Raw genomic sequence first — 25,317 nt, 5'->3', positions numbered from 1 at the left:
CACAGTGCAGTTACCTCTCCCACTGCAGGTAGACATGGGACTTTTCCCAGTGTTTGGCAACTAAGAATGATGCTGTGTGACTGTGTCCCTTGGTGCACATGTGCACTCAGGCCTCTTGGGTATGTACCTTGGAGTTGAATTGCAGGGTCACAGGTATTCATGTAGTCAACTTTAGGAGACAATAAATACCATGTTATTTACTTACACTCCCACCAGCAGTGTAAGCTTTCCTTTTGTTCGGCATCCTTACCAACTCTTGATATTGCCAGTCTTTTTAGTTTTAGTGATTCTGGAGGTTGTAGAGTAGTATTTTGTTGTTTTTTCTTTTTCCATTGTTAAAATTTTTATTTTGGAAAATATCAAGTACCCAAGAAGTGGTCAAGTGGTACGATGACCTCCCGCATGGTCCCATCTGATTGCAGAGCTGCTTTCATATCTATAAATATTTCAGTTATGTATCTCTGAAAAAGAAGGACTTAAAAAAATACCATTTTCATACCTAGGAAAAATTAACGGTAAATTCTTTAATATCATCACATATCTAGTTAATCTTCACATTTCAGGTTGTCCCGTGTCATAATATGTTTCTTTTATAGTATTATTATGCAAATCAGTATACAAATAAAGGTCTACATAGTAGATTGGTTGGGAAATGTCTTCTATCTTTTAAATCTGTGTTTCCCTTATGTTTCTATTTTTACCTTTGGGCAAAATACAAACTAGATAGAGACTGGGGTCGTACTCAAGGGCTGGCAGAAAGTGGGTGGTGAGCACTGTGGGTACATGCTAACTGGAAGCAAAAGGACAGGGCGAGTTTCATGAGAAAGGCCCTGCGGTAGGATCGGAGGAAACAGGTCCTGGAGACTTGGACCCCAGTCCTGGGTCCACCCTGAAGAGGGATAGACTCTCTGCCTCACCGCTGGCGCTGACGGTTGCATCTGCGAAGCGGAGACAGAGTCCTTCCATGGCTGCTTCGGGGCTGACAGCCCTCCTGCTGTCTCCCGGCCCCAACCCTCTGGACCGGGTGGGGGGCTGCTTCTAAGGGCGAAGAGCTGCTGCAGCCTTGATTCTTAGTTTATTGTTGGTGTGGTCTGCCAGCTTTCCCCTAAGTTCAGGGGTGCCTTCTGTAGCCCATCTTCACCTGATCTGACCCAAGGATGCTTCCCTCCTCACCTTTGAACTGATGGCAGGCACAGTGAGTTAGAATGGCTTTCTTGTTGAAGTTTTTAGAATCCTCTGAAAATAGATTTAATAGCTGTTAACTTACCTGTGGCATGGCTGTGGTTTCGGAGGAAGCCATTTGTGTCTCTTGACCTGGACTTTGGGAATTAGAGTCTGTGCAGGAGTGTGTATGTGCTATGTGTGTTTTCAGAGAAGCTGGGGTGGTGATGTGCATTTGTCTTCCTATTTTAAGAAAAACTTCAGTTACTAATGATTACCATTGCTTTGTTAGAAAAACCCAGTTTCCTTTTTTTCTCAAGTTACTGTAAATGTTATTGAAGCATAACGTGCATACATACAGAAAGGAGCATAAATCGTAACTATGTAGCTCGATGAGTTTTCATGAAGTCAACACACTCATGTAACCAGCACCCGGATCAAGAAACGGACCTTACTAGAACTCCAGAAGCTGCTTATACCCTCTCTAGCTACTCTTCTTGTCCCCCGGGCCAGCAGGCAGAGACATGCGTGTATCGCATGAGGGGAAAAAACGTCTGATCCAGACAAGGCCTGGGTTTTCGTGCTGAGTTTGGGGGTGCCGCGGTGCAGGGGCTGTAGCATCCCGTGGCGCCCTCCTAAGAGATCGTGGGCCTTATACAGAACTTGGAGGCACATCTGCAGGCAGATTTCTTGGGTGTTGGATGGTCTGCCTGATAACACCCCCTCACCCCTAAGTGACTTCTTTGGCCCGTCCATTCACGTGTGCCTGTGGGGCTGAGCCTTCAGCCCAGGTGTTGACAGTCTCGCGGGGGCCGCTCGGCGCTGCAGGTCCCTGCACGGGGAGACGCAGGGTGCCAGGTGGTGACTGGAGGGTGAGGAAGAAGGAAGGGTTGTGTCAGGGCAGCTCTGTAGAGCCGGCAAGTCTCTACCTGGAAGTCTGTGAGGCCAAAGGGAGGGAAGGATGCTTCCGGCAGCAAAAACCTTGTACTTGAGGGCACTGAGGCCACCTTCTAAAATTAACTGGACAACAAACAGCTAATGTGGGTGATGTTTAGAACAGGAGGGAGAAGTTTGCCTTCCTTTACAGTATTCTAATCTAAGAACTGTAAATGCTCTATTATTGGGGGCGGTTTGCTTTGGAGATGAATTGCAAAGAGTTGTAGAACCACCCGCTACAAATCGTGAATGACAGCTGGGTGTTTCTTCTTGGGGTGTGCAGTGAGGAGCAGCCCGGGGCCCAGATGCCTGGCGGGGTGGCTGTCCCTTGCTCTCAGCACGGACCTCTCATTATTATCCTATGCCTTGCTCAGGCCTGATGGTGTCAGAAGGGGTGTGGTGAGTTACTCCACTGGTTTTAAAAATTTCCTTCAAGAGTCAAAAGTGCAGGAAACAAAGGCCCATGTAGTTGCTGCTCCAGCGGAGTAGGATGGTTTGGGTTCAGAGACAGGATTAGAGGCTTAAGCGAAATTTCACCCCCTTGGAGGAGTAGCAGTTGTCTGAAACAATTTTGAGGACCGATGGCCTGTGTGTCTAGTTCTAGATCTGAACCTAGAAGGTCCCTTTGAGAAGGTGAAATAGAACAGTTCTCTGCGTTCCGAGCAGCTCCTCCACTACGTGTGTGTGGGCAGTGCTTCCCCACCCAGGGTTAAGTACGGGTGAGGCTGACTTGTTGGTTCTTATGACGTGAAGGCTTTATGGCTAAAATGGCTGTTAAAAGAATGAGAGGGAGTCGTGCTTCTCACCAGGGCTCGTTCATCTGCCGTGTTTCTCTTCCAGGGCTGCGGATAAAGGAGACCAAGGAGGTATACGAAGGCGAGGTCACGGAGCTCACCCCATGTGAGACGGAGAACCCCATGGGGGGCTACGGCAAGACCATCAGCCACGTGATCATAGGGCTCAAGACAGCCAAGGGGACCAAGCAGCTGAAAGTGAGTGCCTGCTCGTGGGCCGTCGCTCTGCCCCAGGGTCGCCCCATGCGGCGTGACCTGTCTGTGCACAGGGCCGACAGAGTCACGTGTCGGGCAGGGCGGGCACACGGAGGACTCAGTAAAGACGTGGCTCTTCTTCTCTTCTTTTTATTTATTTATTCATTTATTTATTTTTGATTCCGTTGGGTCTTTGTTGCTGCACGCGGGCTTTCTGTAGTTGCGCAGAGCAGGGACTACTCTTTGTTGAGGTGCACGGGCTTCTCACGGCGGTGGCTTCTCTTGCTGCGGAGCACGGGCTCTAGGCGTGTGGGCTTCAGTAGTTGCGGCTCGCGGGCTCAGTAGTTGTGGCTCGCGGGCTCAGTAGTTGTGGCTTGCAGGCTCTAGAGCACAGGCACAGGCTCAATAGTTGTGGCGCACGGGCGTAGCTGTTCCATGGCATGTGGGATCCTCCCGGACCGGGGCTCGAACCCGTGTCCCCTGCATCGGCAGGCGGACTCTCAACCACCGCGCCACCAGGGAAGCCCTCTTCTTTTCTTGTTGCCGAGGGAGCTGTGTATGTTAGGCCTGGGCTGTGTGGTGCCATCCTGCGTCCCACACAGTGACCATGTGTCACAGGCCTGGGCATTGGCTGTTCAGTTCCAGTGCTCGTGCTCACAGGAAAAGCAGCGCTGAGGGATCTGGTAAGAGTTGAAGAGTGATGACAGCGGACTCCCTAGTGGCCCAACACAGAGTCCCGGCTGCAGTCCCTTTTGTGTGTCGGGCCCTATTAACCCGAGGTGGCTTCAGTGGTCGGTTGTGCTCAGGCCAGGGTCCCGGAGACAGTGTGGCGGTGGCAGTTGGGGAGGCCCTGGGTGGGCCTCCCACTCCTGTCCTGTAAGCCTGGAGGAGGCGGGCAGCAGGGACGCCTGGCGGGGAGCGTGGGTTTGGAGTCTGCCGCTCACTGCAGTGTGGCCTTCTGCAGTGACTTCATCTCTGAGCGATGGTTTCTTTATCTGTTACATGGGAATAATAATTGCCTACCTCACAGAGTTATTGTGAGGATAAAAGTTGTAGCTTTGGGGGTGGTACCCAGTTACCTAAGAAGTGGTAGCTGTTGATGTTGTTGTGAGATGGGGCAGCCTTATTGTGGCTTTGCCTTATTAATAACAATGAATAACCTTTTCTTCACAGCTCTCACTTATTGTATGTGCCAGGCCCTGGGCCAAGTGCATCAACAAATCTCTGTGTGTGTGTGTGTGTGTGTGTGTGTGTGTAATTTCCCTCATTTTACAGATAAAAGAACTGAGGCTCGTGAGGAGGTTAAGCAGTCATCCTCGGATCACACAGCTAGTTAGTGGCAGGGCGGACTCTCTGAGTCCTAACCACTATGCTGCCTGCCCTCCAACTTGCTGTGTGACCTTTAGAAGTCAGTTGAGCTCTCTGGGCCTCCCTATCTAAACTGTGGTAGATTGACCATATAATTTCCCCATCTTTGCTCTCCTCTGCGATTTTATTGTTCTTTGATTCTGTAAGGTGGTTTCTTGGTCACTGCTTTATGGAGATCATAAACATGTCACTTCTTCAAAGGACCATTTTTCTTTATCCTAACAGCGTTTCCCATCTCAGGAGCTGGCCTCTGCAAATACCTCTCTTAAACCCCTCCCCCTTCATCTCTCCCATTCTGTAGTAATTAGACTTCTTAGTAGTGTCTACCACCTTTCAGTAATTACATCGTCAGTCACTTCATTTGGGAAATTAACTGATACAAAAATGTTGGAGGCAAAAAAAAAGAAGTGTACTATCCAATATAGGATATATAAAATAAGATATGCAGTTTAAATTTTAGCTACCCATAAAGCTGTTTTGCACAGTTTCTTTAAGAAAATAACAAAAGGGTGAATGTTTTGCTTCCAAAATGAGTACTTCCAGGCACTTTGAGCATATGTACAAGCTGTTTGGATAGATGGAGTTCAAATACTCGGTGAATATTTACGTGTGAAGGAGGAAGTACTGCCATTTATGGAGAGCCTCCCTCATCCCAGCCCTGCGGTAGGGGCCTGCCACCCCCGTCTTCATGCTCATGGCAGTGGTCCAGGAGCCGTCGGGCCCATCCCACCAGGGAGATAGAGCCCTGCGTTCCCTCTGGTTACTCTTTGTAACAACTTCATTGAGGTCTCATTTTTAGTAAAATTCACCCATTTTAAGTGTACAGCTCAAGGAATTTTAATCGGTTTACAGAGTTGTACAGCTATCATCACAATCCAATTTTAGAACATTTTCATTACCGCAAAAAGAAACCTCATGCCTAATCTACTTTCTGTCTATATATTTGCCTTTTCTGAACATTTCATATAAATAGAATCATACAGTATGTGTTCTTTTATGTCTTGCTTTTTCTACTGAGTCCTGGTAAGGTTTTACTCTTTAATTTTGTTTGAGAGTTGAGAGTAATAGCTCCCCTTGAAATCTAACTGAGAGAAACATTTCTAAATACTGACTCTGTACAAAAGATGCTGTCCCAGAACATTGATCACCTGAGGGGGCCTGAGTCTGGATGATCTGGAGAAGGCAACAGTTCCCAGAATGTGCTACTTGCTTTTTCTGGAGATGTAAACAGGTGGGCCCAAGGGAGCAAACACTGGAATTTGAATCGACTGGCTTGGGAAAGATCCTGCTTTTATGTTTTCTTTGAATTTTACACATCTATGATGTGATCACAGCTGGGTGCTGTTGTATAGATGAGGAAACTGAAGCTCAGAGAGCCTTGTCTAAAACCATGGGCCCACAGAAGGGCAGCCATGGAGAGTAAGCAGGTTCTGTCCGTGCTTCCGGTGCAGAAACTGCCACCCCGGCCTGGTGTGGGGAGGGCAAAGGATTGAAGCAGGGAAAGCAATCTCAAAAGGGGGTGTTAGGGTCTCTGGTCCCATGGACAGTATGGGCCCCACCTGGAAGTGGTCAGAGCCATATTTGCCAGTTTGCGGCCTCTGGAGTAAAAGGAAGGAGGAGCTTAGGTCTCCCTTTGTGCCCCTCTCCTGCTTTCTCTTTGGGACACTCAAACCCCAAAGCCTGTCTCCCCCCCACACACACACACACCACACACTCCCCCCCTCCCTCTCTCTCTCTCTCTCTCTCTCTCTCTCTCCCCCCCTCCCCCCTCTCCCTCCCCCCCTCTCTCCCTCCCCCCCTCTCTCCCTCCCCCCCTCTCTCCCTCTCTCCCTCCATACGGTCATTAGCTACCTCAGCTCTCATAGAGGAAACTACCTTACAGTATACCAGAAATAAATACAACGTGGATTATAGTTCTCTGGTTCACTGTTTGTTTGTTTTTTTAAGCTGGACCCCAGCATTTTTGAAAGTTTGCAGAAAGAGCGAGTAGAAGCTGGAGATGTGATTTACATTGAAGCCAACAGTGGGGCCGTGAAGGTAATGCCACGAGGAGACCCGGGTGGCCGGGAAGTGGCTTGCTTTCTTCAGGGGGTCCGGGGTGCGTGGGAAGGGGCACTGTGTCTGCTGCGATGCTGCTGGAAGGGCAGCAGTTGCCCCTTTATGTTTAGTCAAGTTTGCTTTCCCTTTATCTGCATTCTTTAACCTTCTCATGATTAAAACAGACAGTCTGTTAGAAAAATACCAAAACCTGTTTAGAGGGGGAGAATGGTGAGGACGCGAAACAACTGTAGTCATTTTCAAATTGAAATGTGCAGGGTATTTAATCTTCCTTTTATCTCTTTGGTATTTTCTTCCCAAGATATATGCATGTGGAAAGGAATGCTGCATTAGTTGGCATTCTTTTTATATCTGATTTCCAGTGTCCTGTACAGAGTTCCTCACTGTTTAATGGATGAGCATAATACTTCATATCATACAATAAATCACCCACCTACAAAAGAGTCTGAACAGCCCCTCCGTCTCCAGTTAATCTACTGGATTTGCCCTTTATCGGGAATTGCATACAGTTAAGAGAGAGGGGGAAGATTCTGGGAGAGAGTATCGGGTGTTTTCAGCCGGGTTTTGGAACCCAGCGATGGGCAGATAGCTCCTTCTCTTGGCAGCAGGGAAGCAGAGGCCATGTTTGCAGTTTGTCAAGGCGGCTGTCAGGCCGCAGTGGGACCTGAGACTTTTATCTCACCCTGTGCCGCTTGGGGACTTGGCAGTGGAGCTCGCCAGGCACTCAGGTTTCGCTCTCTCTGCAGAGGCAGGGCAGGTGTGATACCTATGCCACCGAATTCGACCTTGAAGCTGAAGAGTACGTCCCCTTGCCCAAGGGGGACGTGCACAAGAAGAAGGAAATCATCCAGGACGTGACCCTGCATGACTTGGACGTGGCCAACGCACGGCCCCAGGTACTGCCCCCAGCTACCGCCGGGAAGCTGGCCCTGCTGGCGGCCCTGCTGGCGCGGGAGCCTTTTGTGTGCTGGAGGCTCCGGGATGAACTGTCAGTCTTGCTGCTGCTTCTTAGGGCAGGCAGTCCTTTTCTGTCTGTAATGTTCAGCAATTAACATGGACAAGAGCTACGAGGGGCTCCTTTGTTGCATTTCAAACGCTCTAGTCACAGATGGTTTCCTGCGTATTGTTCCTTCTCCCAGCCCAGCCTCTGGCCCCCGAGCTGGCCAGCTTCTCCCTGGCTCCTCTCCAGCACGCGGCTCGGGCCTGGGCTGCTCTGGGTGTGAATGGCAGAGGGCAGGAGTGTTCTTTGAGCCCTTTGCAGGATTTCAGGGAGCCTGAGAAAGCTGTGTCTTCCCCCTGCTTAGCAGAATCCCCAGTTTTATAGCTTTGAGCTGGAACTGTCCCTGCTCCTTATGCGAGCAGAAGATGGATGCTTGTGTCCTGACTAATAAAATGTGGGGAAAGTACAGGATGATTTTATGCCATCTCTGGGAAATGTGCAATTCAGAGAAGCCGACTCTTCCCTGCTGGTGGTCTTTGGGTTTGGTTTCCTCTTCGTCCTAAAAGAGGCCACCTCTTCACTAACAAGGGAATAGGCTTTCTAACCTGAAATTTGATCCATGGGTGTTGTCCCTTGGAGCCTTGGCAGAGAGCTTGCTGAAGAATCTCCCCCCAGTTTGTGAAACCAGCCTGCTGGGAGCCACTCGCCTGATGAGTCTCACCAAAGTGGAGTCCGGGCTTGTGGCTCCAACACTGTGGGCTCGGCCGACGGTCACTTCGGGTCTTCAGGTTTTTGTGATTTAGGGCTCTCTGATTTTGAGTTTACTCTTCTGTGAAGAGGGCATGATACTTCCTACCTGGCCCGGCAAGTATTTGGGAAACATTAGCTCCCTTTCACTGTTGAACATTCAGGGAGCACCTGTGTCCCAGGGCCTGGAAACAGCAGGTGATCACGAAATGTTGACTGCTTGCTACCTGCACTGAGGGGCTGGCAGGTGGGTGCAGCAGCTGGTGAGCCTGCGCGGGGTCAGCCAGCTGCAGGGACAGGCCCTGGGCTCCGAGCAAGTCTGGTAGCCGGGCCTAGTGAGAGGAGGGGGGGGACATGAGTCCATGCGTCTGTCCCCAGGGGGCTGGAGCAGCAGGACAGTGTTGGGGTCAGACGCCCCACGGAGGGGCTTCCCAGGAAACAGACTGTGGTTCCTGACAGGTGGGCTCGAATTGAGTCCAGAAGAGCTGAATGCCCAGGCAAGAGTTGGCAGACCTGTGGGGTGAAGCCGTCCGGGACTGGGAAGAGACACGGCCGGGGTGGGGCGGGCGGCCCCACGGAGCTTGTTCTTCCCACAAAGGCATTTTGTTTAATTCTGGCCGCTCGGGGGAGCCTCTTAAAAACTCCTCTGTGTTGAGAAGCTCCTCAAGCTTCCAGTGCAGGTGCCCAGGGTCTCCATATCTCAGGACCCCTGTCGAGTTGATGAGCTGACGTGGGGCAATTGACGAGGGGCACGGGGGTTGGGGGGTGCCGATGAGGCATTTGCAGCTGCCTTAGGAAGCAGGACTGATTCCTGAGTCTTCTCCTCTGCAGGGGGGACAAGACATCCTGTCCATGATGGGCCAGCTCATGAAGCCAAAGAAGACGGAGATCACAGGTGAGAGAAGAAGCAGAGCTGGGGGCCTGGGGTCTGACGGACCCGGTCCCCAGCCTGGCGAGTGCGTCGGGAGGCGCACTTCTCCCCCCTGACAGTGTGTGGCTGTCCTCGGTGTCCTCGCGCTCATCCCACCGATGGAGGCTGTCACGGGTCACGTTGCTTCTGCAGCACATGGAGTCCCCAGGCGAGGCGGGAGTGTGGCTCCCCTCGTGGGCCTGTAGTTTACCTGCTCCCCTTGCTAACTGGTACGCCCCTCTTTTTTCTAATTACCACCTATAGCTTTGTCACCTGAAAATGTTAAACATTAAAGCTCTGTTTTCTTTAAAGTTTCAGCCAGTGGCATGATCTGAGCCCTTTGTATTAGAGTTGCCTAGAGCAGCGTCCTTATCTTAACACAGCTTTGACCATCCCGCTTCATGGCTGTGGTAGAAGGTGCTGGTTTGTGGGCTGCTCCCTCCTGCTGTTAGTACAGGCGCTGGTTTGGACAATGAGAACTGTGACCTTGGACGGTTATTCAGCTTTTGAGAGGCTCTGTCCCTCTTAGAGCTCTGAGATGGTGCCTTTCCTCAGAACCTGTCATTCCTCACAGGTCAGAACCTGTCATTCCTCACAGGTTTCCCTCCGGAGAGGATTCTGCACGCACCCTATTCCTTCCTCCAAGTACTTGATTGAAAGTTAATTAACGAAGCTTTGTCACACAGGGCCAAGAGAAAGAGTCATTCACCGAGTGCAGCACAGGGAAATTTGCATCTGAAAGCTCCCTTCTTCCTGGGTTGGGGGTGTGAGATAATAAGGGCTGGTGGGGAGTGTGACAGACATGCAGAATGTGGTAAAAGCCATTTACAAACTTAACAAAACACAACTCAGGGGAGGCAGCCAATTTTGTGACTTTTAGGTAAAGTTAACCCTATTTTCAGATGACACCGACGCCGGGAGTGGGGCTGTAGCCTGCTTGTGGGGTCACAGAGCTAGCAGTCAAACCCGGCCCTGAACTTAGGCTTGGATTGAGTTCGGGTGGAAGAGAAGAGAAAGGCGACAGCCTCCGCACCTGGCATTGACCCTGCTTGTCCATCCTTGCCGACTCCTAGATAAACTCCGAGGGGAGATTAACAAGGTGGTGAACAAGTACATCGACCAGGGCGTGGCAGAGCTGGTTCCGGGGGTGCTGTTCGTTGATGAGGTCCACATGCTGGACATCGAGTGCTTCACCTACCTGCACCGGGCGCTGGAGTCTTCCATTGCCCCCATCGTCATCTTTGCGTCCAACCGAGGCAACTGTGTCATCAGGTACCATGAGGCTTTTCCACCTTCTGCCCGGGCTCATTTGTTCCTCCAGGATCACTTTCATCCCATAGTGTCGTGAGTCAGGATGAGGGTGAGGGGTGGTCGTGTTCATTTCGAGGGAAGCAGAGTGGCTTGACTTCACTCTGTCACGGTCACCAGCGCAGCAGCCATCCTGTTTCTGCATATGAGGGCCTCGTCGTGGTGACTGGGGTTCCACTGGGGTGTGTCTTGGTCATCCGGTTGCAGTGGGCAAAGGTAAGGTCAGATGGGCCAGCCCTTGGCGACATGGCCTGTGTTAACTTCCGACCTCCTCCAAGCTCCAGGAGGTGTGTGTCTTGCCTTCACTTTTCAGAGAGGAAACAGAATGACAACGTGGTGTGCCCCTGGTCATAAAGATAGGATGAGAACCCAGGCCTCTGACAGTGAAACCAGTCGTTTCTTTCTGGCCCAGACATTCTTGGAGCCACGCTGGCACCTCCCCCCACCCAACCCCCTTAGGTCCACCTTCAAGAAGGGATCCCAGAGGACTCGCCCTCTTTTCAGCTCTCGAGCCTAAGCACCAGTGTGCCCAGTAGTTGGCTCACTGGTTTTCTGCACTCCCTTGAGTCTTGGGGCCTGGTCTCAGCAGTGCTAGGGCATGAGGGGGTGGTACAGAGCCCTCTTTAAGCCTGCAGCACAGTAGTGAGGGCAGCAGAGCCCCGGAGGCCACATGCTTCTGGTAGCAGGGGGGTGCAGGAATCTGGAAAGAGACCCCAAGGCCCTTGAGGGTCTCAGCACAGAGCTGGAGCCAAAGCTAGTGGGGAGCCTGGACTGCTGGTTCACCTAGACCTGCCTCGGAGGAGCTTTGTCTCTGCTGAGCTTATACAGAAGCCATGCTGCTGGCTCTGGGGCAGGCCCCCTGCTCAGGTGATCACTCTCGCTCAGAAAGAGGATCTGTGTGCACGATGCAAGGGCCTGTGGCGGCAGCATCGTGCATCCCCTCTTTGAATCCCTGTGATGATGTCTTGACAAGACCACCGCCTGTCATCATCACAGGTGTCTTCTGCAATCTTAAAGGGCCAGCAGCTTGTACCAGGTTCAGCCAGCGGGAGCCTGGCTACCTGGGCAGCATCTGGAAACTGGACACGTGGCCTGGTGAGCCTGGTGTCCCTGCCGCACAGGCCCTGTCAGCTTCCTGGGCTTTGCTTTGGTCAGGCCTGCCTGGCTTCAGTCTGACAGCTGGCGGAAGGGCTCAGCCTGGGCGGATGGCGCCCCCTACCGAGGGAGCTCTGCTGATAGATGCCCCTCCCTCTCAGGACCCGCAGAGCCAGGCAGCTTAGGGCAGGACCAAGATATCTTAGGATCAGAGTCCTTCTCTTAGTCTCATCCCATCTAGGGGAAAAAAAAGTGCATAGAAAGGTGGCTCTGATCTCAGCTTGCCCAGTGGGGCCTGGGAAACTTGACCCCATCCCCGTCCAGAGGGATGTGAGTTCCAGAAACTATTTTTCACTAATATGTTGTCTGAAAGGAACTGTGTACCTAAGGTTCATAGCTTGGACAAATTTCCAGTCTTTGGTCTTTAATTCCTGAAAAATGCTTAGCAGTCTTTAAGCAGAGTTTTTTTGTTTAAATTTTTACTTTTATGGACTCAAAACTATAAGAAAAAATTTTAACATTTTCTTATAAATTCTGTTCTTTTGTGTTTTTTCCTCTAATCTCTTCTTCTTTAGACTTTTTATTATGTCTGAATTGAAGTTAATTTATCGTGAGTGTTAGAGAGTTGAGGGTATTTTAAGACGGCAAGTTGAGGTCTTTTAAACATTTCCCAAGAGAATTCCTAAATAGGACCTAAAACAAGGAGAGACACACGGCTTAAATAGAAGTAAATAACTAAAAATTAAATGTAGTTTTTCAAGGTTATTTTGTTTAATAGGAAGATTACAGATATACCAAATATACTAAAATTTGAATCATGATAGAATTTCATCTTTAATAATTCTTTTTTTTTTTTGCGGTACGCGGGCCTCTCACTGTTGTGGCCTCTCCCGTTGCGGAGCACAGGCTCCGGACGCACAGGCTCAGCGGCCATGGCTCACGGGCCCAGCCGCTCCGCGGCATGTGGGATCCACCCGGAATGGGGCACGAACCCGTGTCCCCTGCATCGGCAGGCGGAGTCTCAACCACTGCACCACCAGGGAAGCCCCCATCTTAATAATTCTTCGTTATTAGTTTTAGAAATATTTGTTGATGGAAAAGATTTGTTTTCTCTAATGGTATCTTAATATTTTATATTTGCTACTATTTTCCTTTTTGTTTGGAAAGGTCTTACTTATTTTTAAATATTAGATTTAACAATTATTGATGAAGCATTTTATTCTTGTTTTGAATTTTTTCATTGTGGTAAAATGTATATAACATAGAGTTTGCCATTTTAATTATTTTTATGTGTATGGTTCAGTGACACTAATTACCTTCACAATGTTGTACAGCCATCACCACCATCCATCTCCAGAACTTTTCCTTCACCTCAAACAGAAACTCTGTCCCCATTAACCAGTGAGTTCCATATCCCTTCCCCCAGCCCCTGGTAATCTCAGATGTACTCTGCTTCTGTGAATTTGCCTTTTCTGCGTATTTCCTATGGGTGGAATCATACAGTATTTGCCCCTCTGTGACTGACTTCTTTCACTTAGCGTAACATTTTCAAGGTTCATCCTGTTGTAGCATGTGTCAGGACATTTTATTCTTGCAGCAATAAATATACACTTACAGTTCAACTGACCGGATAGAGTTTCAACAGATAGATTTTCTTTTACTGAAGTTATATTTCTAGAATGTTTACTTATTTTTGAAACTTACTGAAGGTTAGCTGCAAATGACCTGCCCTCGTTCTTTGACCGTAGACTGCAGGCTGGTCTCGCTGGGGAGGCCAGCCTCGGTGCTGATGGGCTCCTGAAGGCGGAGGCAGGCCCGGCTCAGCTCACTGAGCTTGTAGGCCCGCGTGCCGCCAGGCTGGCCCAGCCCTCATCGCATCAGGAGCTGCCGCCCTGCGGCCCGGTGGGTTGGCGGGGTTCTTCTCCCGGGCCGCTCTCCTCTGGTCTGGCTAAGGATTCAAGAGAACGACAGGCAAAGGACGTGACGGGACAGTTCCCAGAACGAAATGAAGTAACAGGGAAAGCATTCAAATGATTCATTAGTAATCAAGGAAATGCAAATTCAGACGATGTGTTATACTCTTCGTTTTTCTACATCTTTAAGCAGCAAACTTTTTTTTTTTAATAATTTTTTTTATTTATTTGTTTTTATTTTGGCTGCGTTGGGTGTTCGTTGCTGCGTGCGGGCTTTTCTCTTTTTGTGGAGAGCGGGGTTTACTCTTCATTGCAGTGCGTGGGCTTCTCATTGCAGTGGCTTCTCTTATTGCGGAGCATGGGCTCTAGGCACGTGGGCTTCAGTAGTTGTGGCACGCAGGCTCGGTAATTGTGTCTCTCAGGCTCTAGAGTGCAAGCTCAGTAGTTGTGGCGCACGGGCTTAGTTGCTGTATGGCATGTGGGATCTTCCCTGAGCCTGTGTCCCCTGCATTGTCAGGCAGATTCTTAACCACTGTGCCACCAGGGAAGCCCACAAACTTTTTTTTTTTTTTTTTTTTTTGCTGCGTTAGGTCTTTGTTGCTGCGCACAGGCTTTCTCTAGTTGTGGTGAGCGGGGGCTACTCTTCCTTGCGGTGCTTAGGCTTCTCATTGCAGTGGCTTCTCTTGTTGCAGAGCATGGGCTCAAGGTGCGCGGCTTCAGTAGTTGCAGCATGCGGGCTCGGTAGTTGTGGCTTGAGGGCTCTAGAGCGCAGGCTCAGTAGTTGTGGTGCACAGGCCCAGTTGCTCCACGGCATGTGGGATCTTCCCAGACCAGGGATTGAACCTGTGTCCCCTGCATTGGCAGGCGGATTCTTAACCACTGCACCACCAGGAAGTCACAGCAAACTATTTAAGAATTAGAATACTCAGTATTGGCTACAGTGCAATGGGATCAGATCTCTCATGTAGCTGCGTAAATTAGGATATTCGTTCGTTCATTCACTCGTTTGATTAAGGAGATACTCACAGTAGTGTCATGCTCTGTGAGAGTTGCTGAGGAAATGTTCATGGCTGTATGCATACAATTATTTATCAAAACACCATGAATAATAATAGCAACAACTGGAAACTACCTAAATGCCCAACGGTTTGAATTAAGTAAAACACTTGATGGTCTGTTAAGACTGAAGCAACATGGACAAAAGCAAAAAAGAAAAAATCTACATGCATAGTGTAACTTACGAAAATTTGGCAAATACCTATATGAATATTTTTAATGTGATTTTAGGTGGCTTTTTTTCTCCTCCCCAAATTTCCTGTGGTGTTGATACTTGCTAAAATAATGACGTTGTTTCTGACACCACCTGAGTTAGTAGTCTGTGTCCTCTGCGGTCCTGCCTCTGACTCTCAGGGCGAGAACTAGCTGCTTTGTCATCGTGAGGGCCTCAGCCTTGTTTCCAGTGTCCAGTTTCTGGTCTCAGAGGGGCCTGAGCGATGTGGCACTTCTGGCCTTTCAGGGGCACGGAGGACATCGCCTCTCCCCACGGCATCCCTCTTGACCTTCTGGACCGAGTGATGATCATCCGGGCCACGCTGTACACCCCGCAGGAGATGAAGCAGGTGAGCGCCGCCCCCTTCTTCCCTCGTTCGCTCCCCGTGTCCCCGATGCCCAGCGGGAAGGCCCCCATCTGAACGGCGTGTGAGCCAACTGCACGTGGCCTGAAGTGGCACAAAACCTCAGCTGCCTGTGGCCTTGGCTGTTCTCTCTCCTACTCCATCCCTTCCTGTAAACTTAGGAAAGGGACAGTGAGAAAATCGCCTTGGTGACAGCCATTAGGGAGGCCACCAGCTCTAGGAAAGAGGCTGCAGAACATCATGTAGTGAGAGGCTCTAGCCTGGGCGCTGGCCCGCCAGGACCCACACAGGCACCTCTGGCAGGCGCAGAACCCAAGTCCTAGCGGAGGCTCTGCCCGGGCTGCTGCCGAGGCTGTGGAGATGGTAGTGAAACAGCGGCACAAGTGTAGAGGGCGTGTGGAATGGAGAACACCAACCTAAGCTCACAGGAAGAGGCATGACGGTGCACAGGGGAGCATTTAGCTCAGCGCCCCACGTAGCGTGTGCTCAGCCCTGCATGAACTGAGTCTGGCTGAGGCTTGGGAGCGGGGGCTGGCGGGATGCATGGGATTGGCCTCGTCGACCCCATGTGTGCCCCACAGTGCCTCGGCACCCTTGGAAGCCCCAGTCCCCTTTCTGATGCTTCCAGGCAGTCGTTTCCCCCCTTTGACGGCTGAGTCACTGAGTGGCGAGTCCAGGACGCAAAGCCAGGCTGTGCCCTGCAGAGCCCAGCCATCTACTCTGCCCACCCTTGCCCCAGACGGTCTTGCTGAGGCATAGGTGTCTCACTGTGGGGGTCAGCATGTGGCCACAGCTGGGGCCGTGGAGTGGCCCAGGGCTGCACTGACATCTCGGTGAGCTTTGCCGGGCCCTCTCCTCGCCAGAGCACAGGCAGTCTTTGTTAGACATTGTGCTGGGCCATTTGATCCCCCGTCACCTCGAGGTAGGGAGAACTGTTTTCACTGGCATTCTTAAAGAGGAGGACACTGAGACTTAGCCTGGTTAACCTGCCCAAGCTCATACAGCTCGTCAGTGGCTAGGCGGTGGCAGGACGTATAACTGGAATCCAGGCTGTCTGATCCTGAAGCCTGTGTTTTTGATCGCTTTGCCGCCAGCCTCCTCCCCGCTAGAGGTGTCTCATCTGGGAGTGGAGCCCCTGTGGTAGCTGGTCAGCTAGCCTCTCCTTTTGGAGCTCAGAGGGCCGCTCCTGGACACGCGCCAGCAGCTCCCCTGCCTGCCTGCGGCCCGTCTGGCCTGGCCCCTGCTGGCATGTCTTGTTGACCAGCACGAGGAGTGCTGGTGGTGTGTGGAGCCAGAGATCTCCCTGCGTAAGCAGCACAGACAGGACACCCATGCGGTTCTAGTTCACGGAAGCAGCTGGGTGTGTCAGTTAGGAGATGGCGTTCGTGGCTGGGGCCTTGTCACCAGGTGATGGTCTCTTGCTCTTGGATGAACGCTAGGTTGAAGCCAGGGCTTTCACTGCTGAGGAGCAGCAGCCAAAGCAGGGGAGAAACTGCCCCCTTCCCTACCCGGACTGTTGGACCGGAGCCCCAGCCTGTACCCCGCGGTGCTTCGCGGCCTCTGTTCACCAGGAGATGAGCTCCCTCGGCTCAAGGCTGTCGTGCGGACCGAGGGAGACAGTGACGGCCACTTGGGGGGGTGCGGCCGTCACGGCTGCTGTTCACAAACCCAGAGCACGCGGTCCTAGGTCCCTGGCACGTGCGCTGTGCCCCAGAGTCTGGAGGCTCGGCCAGGGGGTCTCTTCTCGGGCTTTCTCTGGGGTTAGCAGAGGATAGACCAGCTGCCAGACGAGCACCGCTTTGTTCGTGCTGTTCAGGGGACAACATCAGCATTTTTACTGGAGCCCGGGGTGAGTTTTTTAAAAAGCAAAGTAAATGTAACTTGTGTACTCTGCCGTCAGCGCCGACACCCTCATAAACTATCCCTGCAGGTTATTAAATGATTAAAGATCTAATTTATGAACTGTCCGTTTCCAAGCGGTCTGAGACAGGAGCTCCTGGGACTGCTCTGACCTGCTCTAGAGAGAATGAGAGCAGAGCATCCCTGACAGCCCTCCAGTGTCACCGTGGCTCGCCGAAGGCCAGATGCTCCGGGCTGGTGCTCTTCTCCAGACCAGGTTCCAGAATCTAATGTTTGCATCTCCTAGAGTTTCCAAAGGCCCCCAGGGGACTCCTTGGTCATCCCAGCTGTGGGTGAGAAGCTCCTTCTATTTGGGAGCACAGAGCTGCCCCGCTGTGACGGTCATGGCCGGAGGGGAGTCCTGTGGCTGGAGCCTTCTGCTCTCTCCTTTCCCTGCCGTCCTTGTGCCCGTCCAGTAACATCTCTGCTCAGCTGCATTTCACTTTGGACCCCAGACAGTGGACGCCTCACGCACGTACTAAGATTCTTTTGACAGAGGTCACACCTGGCAGCCCCCTGGCTGAACAGATGTGGCCAGTGCAGTGTTTGTGAAATGTTTAAATAAGTTGACAACATTCAGCAGTCAGGACGTTTCATACAAAAATCTGAGTTCTGAGTCTCTCTTGACGAAATGAGAGCCTTTCCTGCCAGCACCCGGGCCTCAGCCCTGGCGGCGCTGGCTGCAGCAGCGGGGCTACCTTGCCTGGTACGTGCCGGCCCGTCCACCTCGGCCCCCCGTCCGCTCACTGCTGACATCTGCGGGACCTGGTTCCTACCGAGCCGGGCCTTTCTCGTTGACAGCGGCTGCCACGCTGGGTCCCCTTAACCAGGGTCACCAGACGCTAACCTCCGTACCCCTGCAGCTCCTGCCCTCGGGGTCTCTGCCTGAGAGCCGAACGCCCATTTGATGTGTCCACCTCCTAAACCTCTGGTCCCTCTCCCCTTGTGAGGCTTTGGCTGGGGGCCCAGTCTTTCCCACTTCCACGCCTGTATCCCGGGTGTGTTTATGGCTTTAATTTAAACAGGGGCTTCTTGATAACTTGTTTACGAAGCTGCCAAAGTGAAGAATTCCTGTATTATATGAGGCTCGAAGCCCTCGAGTTATCTCAGCTCCACAACACACAGCATCATTATCCCGCTGCCCCTTATCACTCAGTGCTGTGCGCCTGCAGGATCCTGGTGCCACTTGTGTTACCGTGTCCCCACGCCAGCCTGCTTCCCCTCCAACTTCACCGGGATCTCAAACCGCACAAGCGTCAGCCTCTTCTTTCTAGACAGATGAGATATCTCCCAGTGGTGTTATGAGAGCTGGTAAATGTTTAAAAGTAACTTTTAAAATTCATTTAACCATCGCATTTGTCAAGCAAATAAGAAGTGTCTCTTCTTGCCTGAGTGCTTAGAGGTGGCGGTGCCCCTGCTGGGGAGGTTAGCTGCCGCTGAGGGAGCCGGGGCAGGCAGGGTGGGTGCAGGGGCAGCGCCGCCCTGGTGCACACCTCGGGGTACCAGCTGCCTTCCAGTCGGCGTGGGGCTGTGCCCCCGACTTGTGCGAGGACAGCAGTGCCCGCGGGGTCGGCTCTGCCCCACCGGCCCCGCTTGGGGCATCTGTGCTATTAGGAGGTGGGATGGGAACACTTGAGGTCTGTCACTGTTGATCACAGTGTTTCTCCTCCAAAAGATCATTAAAATCCGAGCCCAGACAGAGGGAATCAACATCAGTGAGGAGGCGCTGAACCACCTGGGGGAGATCGGTACCAAGACCACTCTGAGGTGAGCTGGCCGTGCCCGGACCCCGCCAGCGCCTTCCCAGGGCGCGGGACCGTGCCTGCTCTTCCGGGGTGGTGGGTCTCATCCTGCGGCAGGTGCAGCACAGCTAGACAGTGGTGTTGAGAAAGCTGAGCGACAGGTTAAGTCCCCCCCGTCCTGTAGCAGACGGTCCTGCTGGTGGAGAGCGTGCTCTGCCTGGTGGCCCCCTGCGTGGAGGAGATGGACGGAACCGGAGACCGGGTGCAGGGCAGACAGCCCCTCTGCTCCGGCCCTGTGCTGCAGCGTCTGCTGGGCGGGGAGGAGCACAGGCAGAGGTGGCTCTCCTGACTGCCCACCAGCGGCCGGAAGCCAGTTGCTTGGAGGGTGACCCTTCTCAGTGTCCTGACTGCTTATGAGTCATGACTTCACAGTGTTCGGCCTGGCCGTTTCCCTTTGAGTCAGTTCCTCGCTCCTAAGGTTGAAGCAGAATGCAGGCTGTTTTGTTTGGGTGGAGTGGTGCTTTCAGAAACTCCTGGACTTTTTGCCTTTGGTTGGGGCCTTTGTTTTCATGGGGCTGTGTGTTCATTTCTCCGCCATGGTCCCTGTCCCGATCTGGACCCTGGCGTTGCCTGCTTGCCGCTGTAGACATCCAGGATTGTGGTCCCTTCCCAGCAGTGGTGGAGGGCCTCCTGCTGGAGGGGAGGACCTCTAGGCAGTGACAGGTTCCGGGAGCAGGGCTTATACGTCATGCCGGTGGCTTCTGGCCCCTCCCTGGTGAGGCTATGACTCCAGGTCTCTGAAAAGTGCAACTCTCCCCTTGTCTGCTGTGTCTGCAGCAGCTGGCACAAGCTTCTGCAGCTCCCTCAGTGCAGCTGCTGACTTGGGGAGGGGGCTCCCATCCGTGGCCCTGCTTCACACCTGCCTTGGCCCCGGCCGCTCTAGGTACGCGGTGCAGCTGCTGACCCCGGCCAACCTGCTGGCCAAGATCAACGGGAAGGACGGCATTGAGAAGGAGCACGTCGAGGAGATCAGTGAGCTCTTCTACGACGCCAAGTCCTCAGCCAAAATCCTGGCTGACCAGCAGGACAAGTACATGAAGTGAGACGGCCGGGGTCTTCTGCGCGGAGACTCCGGGTAGGCCTGCTCCCGCTCTGGCCTGTGGGTAGGCGGCCTGCCCCCGGGCTGGGCTTTCCCCACTCGGGCGGGTGGCAGCGCTGTCAGTTAGTGTGGAAGAGTTTCTTTTTAAGTTATCGTGACTCATCCCGTGGTTGCTTTGAAGAAACCCTGCCTTATCTGGTGTGTTTTCTAATAAACCCTGATAGGTTATTTTGATGATACCTGTCTGACTTTTCTTTTAATTTTTTAAGGAGTAAGCTTTGTGTTTTAGAGCAGCTGGAGACGTACAGAATCGCTGTGAAGATGGTGCAGGGGTCCCTTGCTGCCAACATCTTACAGCCGCGTGGCATGTTTGTCGTGTGCGATGAGCCCGCAGTACGTGTCCTTGTGCTTTGTGCATGCTTTCTCAGTGATCCGCCGCCCTCTCTGTCCCAGGGTCCATCCAGGGCCCGCGTCACACTCAGTCGTCATGTCTCTTGTGGTTTCCTGGCTGTGACAGTTGCTCAGACGTTCCTTGTCTTTGATGACCTTGACGGTTTTGAGGAGTGCTGGTCAGGTACTCTGTCCAATATCCCTCAGTGGGGCTTGTTTGATGTTTTTCTCATAATTAAACTGGGATTGAGGGTCACTGGGAGGAAGAGCACAGGGAAAGGGACATTTCCATCACGTCCTGTCAAAGGTGCGGCCGCCGGTAGGCTCACGGCTGTTGTGTTGACCTTGATCACCCGGCTGAGGATGTGCTGTTGGGTTTCTCCATCTCCCTTTCATCACTGTCCTTCTTGGAAGGCGTCTCTAAGCACAGCCCTCACAGAGGGGAGGGGAGCTTGCTCCACCTCCGGGAGGGCTGAGGTCACCTGTTCTCCCCATTTGCTCATTTATTCAGTCATTTCTATCAGGATGGACTCACGGAAATTTATTATATATTTGGGTTATAACCCAATATGCCTTTATTTTGTTGCTCAAATTGTTCCAGCTTTGACCGTTGGGATCCCTGTCAGTTGGCTCCTGTGTCCCTCTGCTGGGCCCCCCTCACTGCGACTGGGAGGGAGGGGCAGTGGAGCTCCTGGCAGACGCCACAGTGTGCTGTGTGCCAGGCCCGGTCCTTGTCTCCAGCGCAGTGCTGCTCATGTGAGGCAGGGCTCAGCCCAGCAGCAGTGCCACACGGGCAGGGTCTTCGTGCTGTTACTGTGTGTGGGAGAGGGGACCAAACAAAGATGGTCATCTTGATCTAATCACCACCTTAATGCAAGCCGGCCAGCACCGCTGTTCCCCATGTAGTGACAATCACCTGAGCGTGTGCAGGAGGCCGGGCAGGAGGGCTGAGGCCTGGGGATCCATCCAGCCCTTGGAGGGCCGCCAGGCCCTGAGAAGGCCCCAAGCGAATTCATGCTGCCAAAATGGATCTTCTGTGGGCCCCGCCCCTGAGGGAGATCCCAGCGTGGGGGTCTTGGGGGTGTGTGAGGCAACCAGGCACAGGGAGGGGTGGTGGGACGCTTCCTGAGGCCAGGGCTGTGCGCTCAGGCCTGACGTGGCTACCCGTCTCCTCCAAGGCTGCACCTGTGTCTCTGGTCTCCCAACTTAAGCCACATTGGAACAAAGGAAGAGTGATACCTAAGATGCAGCGAGAGCCCGTTGTGTACTAGGGCCTGTGTGATGCTATGCATTTCCTTCCGCATTCTCTCAGGAGCCCCACGGGATTGGTACTTGCGCAGCTAGTAAGGATGAATCAGCCGGTTGGTGTCTGTGCTCCTAACCCCTGTGGCTAACCTGCCTTCCTCAGTGTGCCAAGTTGTTGGAGGGGCCTTCGAGCCCTGACCTCTGTGCCGGGCAGGTGAGGCAGGCAGGGCTGGTGTGAGGAAAGTCATACCCTAGAGGACAGAACCAGGCTCTGCCCTGGCTGGACCTCCTCCTCCAGCCCAGCTTGGGCGGAGATCTTCCCAGCTGCACAGGGGCTGTGCCGTCCAGAGCAGTCCTGGGGAGGACGGCCATGTGTGGTCATGGCCCCCTATCCTGCTCCTCAGGTCTCCTGGCCTTGGTGGTGCCCAGAGAGACAGCCTCCTCGTTCGTCTTTGCTCCACAGTGAGGGAGATGGTTCTGGACAGGTAGGAAGGTTGGGTTATTTTAATTCCTCCTATTTTTTCCAGCAAAGCCTGTGATTATTACATTAATCTTCCAGGCGAAGTTTTTACGACCGATCCCTCGCCGACTATGAGAAGTTTCTCCATCCATTACCAAGGCGGAAACAGACCCTGGTGGGGAGGAAAATATTTGTTATATCTTATCAGGCTGACACACAAGCTACCAACAATTACAGCAGCCCCATTTTTTGCACTATTTCAGCTCTGTCGTAAAGAATTGTAATATTAACGTGAGGCGGGGTGGGGGCTGGTTGTAGGAAGTGGCTGTTTTTCCAGGCTCTGGGCCTGGGCTCTCTTGGGTGCCTCCCAGCAAGCCAGTTGGGTGGCTGAGGAGGAGTGTTTGCATGAACCCCAGCTCCCTGTTCCTGTGCTAATGGCCAGGAATGCGAGCGGGCCGGAGGGGCTCTTGAAAGATGGGTCCCTGGCCCTCGCTGGGGAGCCACCTTGGCTTCTCCTTCATTTTCTCAGCCCTGGTGTCTTTTCACCACCACACCTCTTAGGTTACACCCCCTAGGTTGGTTCTTAGAATATTTTGGTTTTTAGGATTAAACAGATGATGGTGACTTACTGGTTATTTTTCTAATAAAACGGAGCCGCACAGTGGTGGGGGGCACTCCCTGCTGGCCTCCATGTCTCAGACCCCAGCGGGCCTCTGCCAGGAAAGCACCAGATGCTGGGCACCCAACCCCGCATCTGGACCAGCCTGAGCAGCCCCTGCCCTGGAGGGATTCCAGGCAGAGGCGGCAGGTGGGAGAGGGGAGCAAAGGGGTCCAGGGGGCATGGCAGGCAGGGGCGCGGTTTGGATCGTTTGGCCCTTGATCCCTCTGGTCCTAGAGCTTTGGTTTCCTCTTCTGTAGGATGGGGGCAGTCATATCGCGTAGGTCTGTGTGCGGACTTGGTGGCGTGACATGTGGCTGCATCAGGCGCTCGAGATACTATGATTCAGAGAAGAGTTCCCGATCCCTGTCTCTCTTGGAAGAAGCGAAGGTCACACTTTATCCAACAGGAGCCGGAAGCCGTTAGGCTCTGCCCTTCCCGATCCCAGAGAGCAGGCCCTGGCAAGGCCTGGAGGTCCCCTGTGGCTGGACGCTTCTGTTAAGCCCAGCAGGATAAGCCCCAGCTCAGGGCCCACAGGCTCTGGAGCAGAGGGGAGAGAACGGGCAGAGGCGTGGCCTTTTGCCTCCGCGTCCACCACGTCCACGAATGATGTGCTGGGCCTCCCTGGGCCCCAGGCCCCCCATCCCCAGTGAGGCCCAGGCAGGGCTGGGCAACCAGAGGGGAGGAGTGGCTGTCCGCGTTGTCCCAGCCCAGCCCTCCCTTTGGTGTCTGGGAACAGGCCCACTGAGAGGTAGAACGGGGTCCACCCATCCAGTCGTCGTCTTGCCTCCTCCATTTATTGGGGATAGCAGGCCCCAGGGACAGGGTGCAGGGTGTCGGGGCGCGGGGAGGGCGGCCGCCGGGCTGGCTGTCGCCGGCTGGTCCTGTCGCCCTGGCCGTCACTCGCGGCAGGCGCAGTGATTAATGGCCGGGCCGCGCTGCCCGGGCCGCCGTCAGCGCGCGTCTGCGGCGATGGATTCGCTGTCAGGCTCCCGGCCCGCGCTGACCCCGGCCCGGCCGGCGCGATCAATGGGCGGCGCGCACTGCGGCTGGGCCGACGCGATAAGATGCGCCGATGGGCGCCCGCCGGCTGCCCGCTCGACACAGCCGTCGCCTAGTGATTAATGGGGATGCTGCGGTGCGGGGGGGGCGCGCGCACGCGCGCGCGGGACCGCCGGTCCCAGGACACGCATGCGCGGCCCCGCACGAGGGTTGGGCAGGGGGACAGCTGTGAGACCTCCACCCGCGGGCCGCCAGCCTCGCCCACGGCCCGGCGTCTCTGAAAACCCCGGGTCTGGCCCAGTCGCCCGCACGCTCCCCCCGGCCCCGTGCGAGAGGGCGTACAGGCTCCGGACAGCTGCCGGCAGGCCGCAGGGAAGCAGTGTGAGCCGGTGCTTCGGGGGCGGACTGGAGGGCTTCCCCGAGGAGGTGACAGGGGCGGGCAGCAGCTGGGGTCGCGCCAGGCCCTCCTCCCCCTTTCCGAGGTCTCCGCAGCCTCCCGCCGCGCGCCGCCCGCACCGCCCCTCCTCAAGGGGGCGTGGGCAAGCCTGGCCAGGCCAGGGCCGGGCAGGGAGGGAGTATGTGACCGAACGCGCACGTGGGAAGAGAGCAGTCAGGGAAAGCTTACTGAGCTGGGCTTTTAATTAAAAAAAAATATATATATATATATATATATATATATATATATATATATATATGAACATGGATCAAAATGTAAAAAGTGCAAAGCGGTGTAGGTGAACAATCTCCTTCGCCCCCTGCCGTCAGCCACCCTATGCTTCCCAGCATTTATTAGGAGAAATTTCAAAGATAAGGAAAGTTGCAGGGCTCTGGAGCAGAGAGGAGAGAATGGGCAGAGGCCCGGGCTTTACTACGTATCCACGACTTAGCAATACGCTGAGTGAAACAAATCAGACACAGAAAGCCAGATACCTGTGATCCCACTTATATGTGGAATCTAAAAAGCAAAACAAAAAAACCAAGTTCGCAGATACAGGGACAGGTCGGTAGTTGCCAGAGGCGGGAGGGAGGGGCTGGGTGAAATGGGTGAAGGGGTCAAATGGGTGAAGGTACAAACTTGCAGTTATAAAATAAATAAGTCCTGGGGATGTAATGTAGAGCATGGTGATGATAGTGAATAACACTGTATTGCATATTTGAAAGTTGCTGAGAGAGGTCTTAAAAAGTTTTCATCACAAGGGGAAACAAATGTGTAACTAACTGTGCGTGGTGTTGGATGTTAGTTAACTAGACTTATTGTGGTGATCATTTTGCAGTATATACAAATGTTGAATCATGTTGTACACCTGAAACTAATATAATGTATGTCAATTATATCTCAATTTTCAAAAGGAAAAAGCAGTTGCAGGAACCTGTGAATACCCGTATCCCTGTCACCTGGGTGCTCTCCGTCTTCCCTCCATCCTTCAGTCCATTTTTATCCTGTCTTAAGCATTTCACAGTCAGTTGCAGACATCAGGCCACATCATGCATATATGTACTTTTAATACTTCGGCATATGTACAGTTACCTAGAGTTGGATATTTGTTTGTTTGTTTTTTAAAAGGTTAAATGTGTACACAGTGAACTGCACTAACCCTAAGTGGACAATTCCATGAGTTTTGACAAATGAAACCCAGGTCGTGTCAAGCATGTTCCTGTCACCCCAGAAAGCTCCCTTAGGCCTCTGCCCAGTCAATCTCCAACACGCTAACCAGAGGCATCACTGTTCTGGTTTTTCCCACCACAGATCAGCTTTGCCTGCT

At 53.0% G+C, this 25,317-nt stretch overlaps 1 protein-coding gene across 2 annotated transcripts in view; it reads left to right on the top strand.

The window, feature by feature from the left end:
* Positions 1-20,036, top strand: part of RUVBL1 (RuvB like AAA ATPase 1) — a 35,378-nt gene extending 15,342 nt beyond the window's left edge. The window contains exons 4-11 of one of the 2 annotated variants that reach the window (XM_027098505.1): positions 2,938-3,089; positions 6,402-6,491; positions 7,259-7,408; positions 9,031-9,094; positions 10,183-10,381; positions 14,942-15,044; positions 18,634-18,725; positions 19,644-20,036. In XM_027098505.1, the coding sequence (XP_026954306.1) occupies positions 2,938-3,089; positions 6,402-6,491; positions 7,259-7,408; positions 9,031-9,094; positions 10,183-10,381; positions 14,942-15,044; positions 18,634-18,725; positions 19,644-19,803 (1,010 nt within the window). In that variant the 3' untranslated portion in view covers positions 19,804-20,036. Of the gene's footprint in view, positions 1-2,937; positions 3,090-6,401; positions 6,492-7,258; positions 7,409-9,030; positions 9,095-10,182; positions 10,382-14,941; positions 15,045-18,616; positions 18,726-19,643 lie in introns of both variants that reach the window. The other variant, XM_027098506.1, reaches the window with a different exon arrangement.
* Positions 20,037-25,317: the final 5,281 nt, after the last annotated feature.

Source organism: Aethalodelphis obliquidens, unplaced genomic scaffold (assembly GCF_003676395.1).
Source record: "Aethalodelphis obliquidens isolate GAN/ISIS:26980383/991018 unplaced genomic scaffold, ASM367639v1 scaffold123, whole genome shotgun sequence".
NCBI classification, from domain to species: domain Eukaryota; kingdom Metazoa; phylum Chordata; class Mammalia; order Artiodactyla; family Delphinidae; genus Aethalodelphis; species Aethalodelphis obliquidens.
The sequence above is the reverse complement of the archived record's forward strand: the minus strand, read 5'-3'. Positions and strand labels throughout refer to the sequence as shown.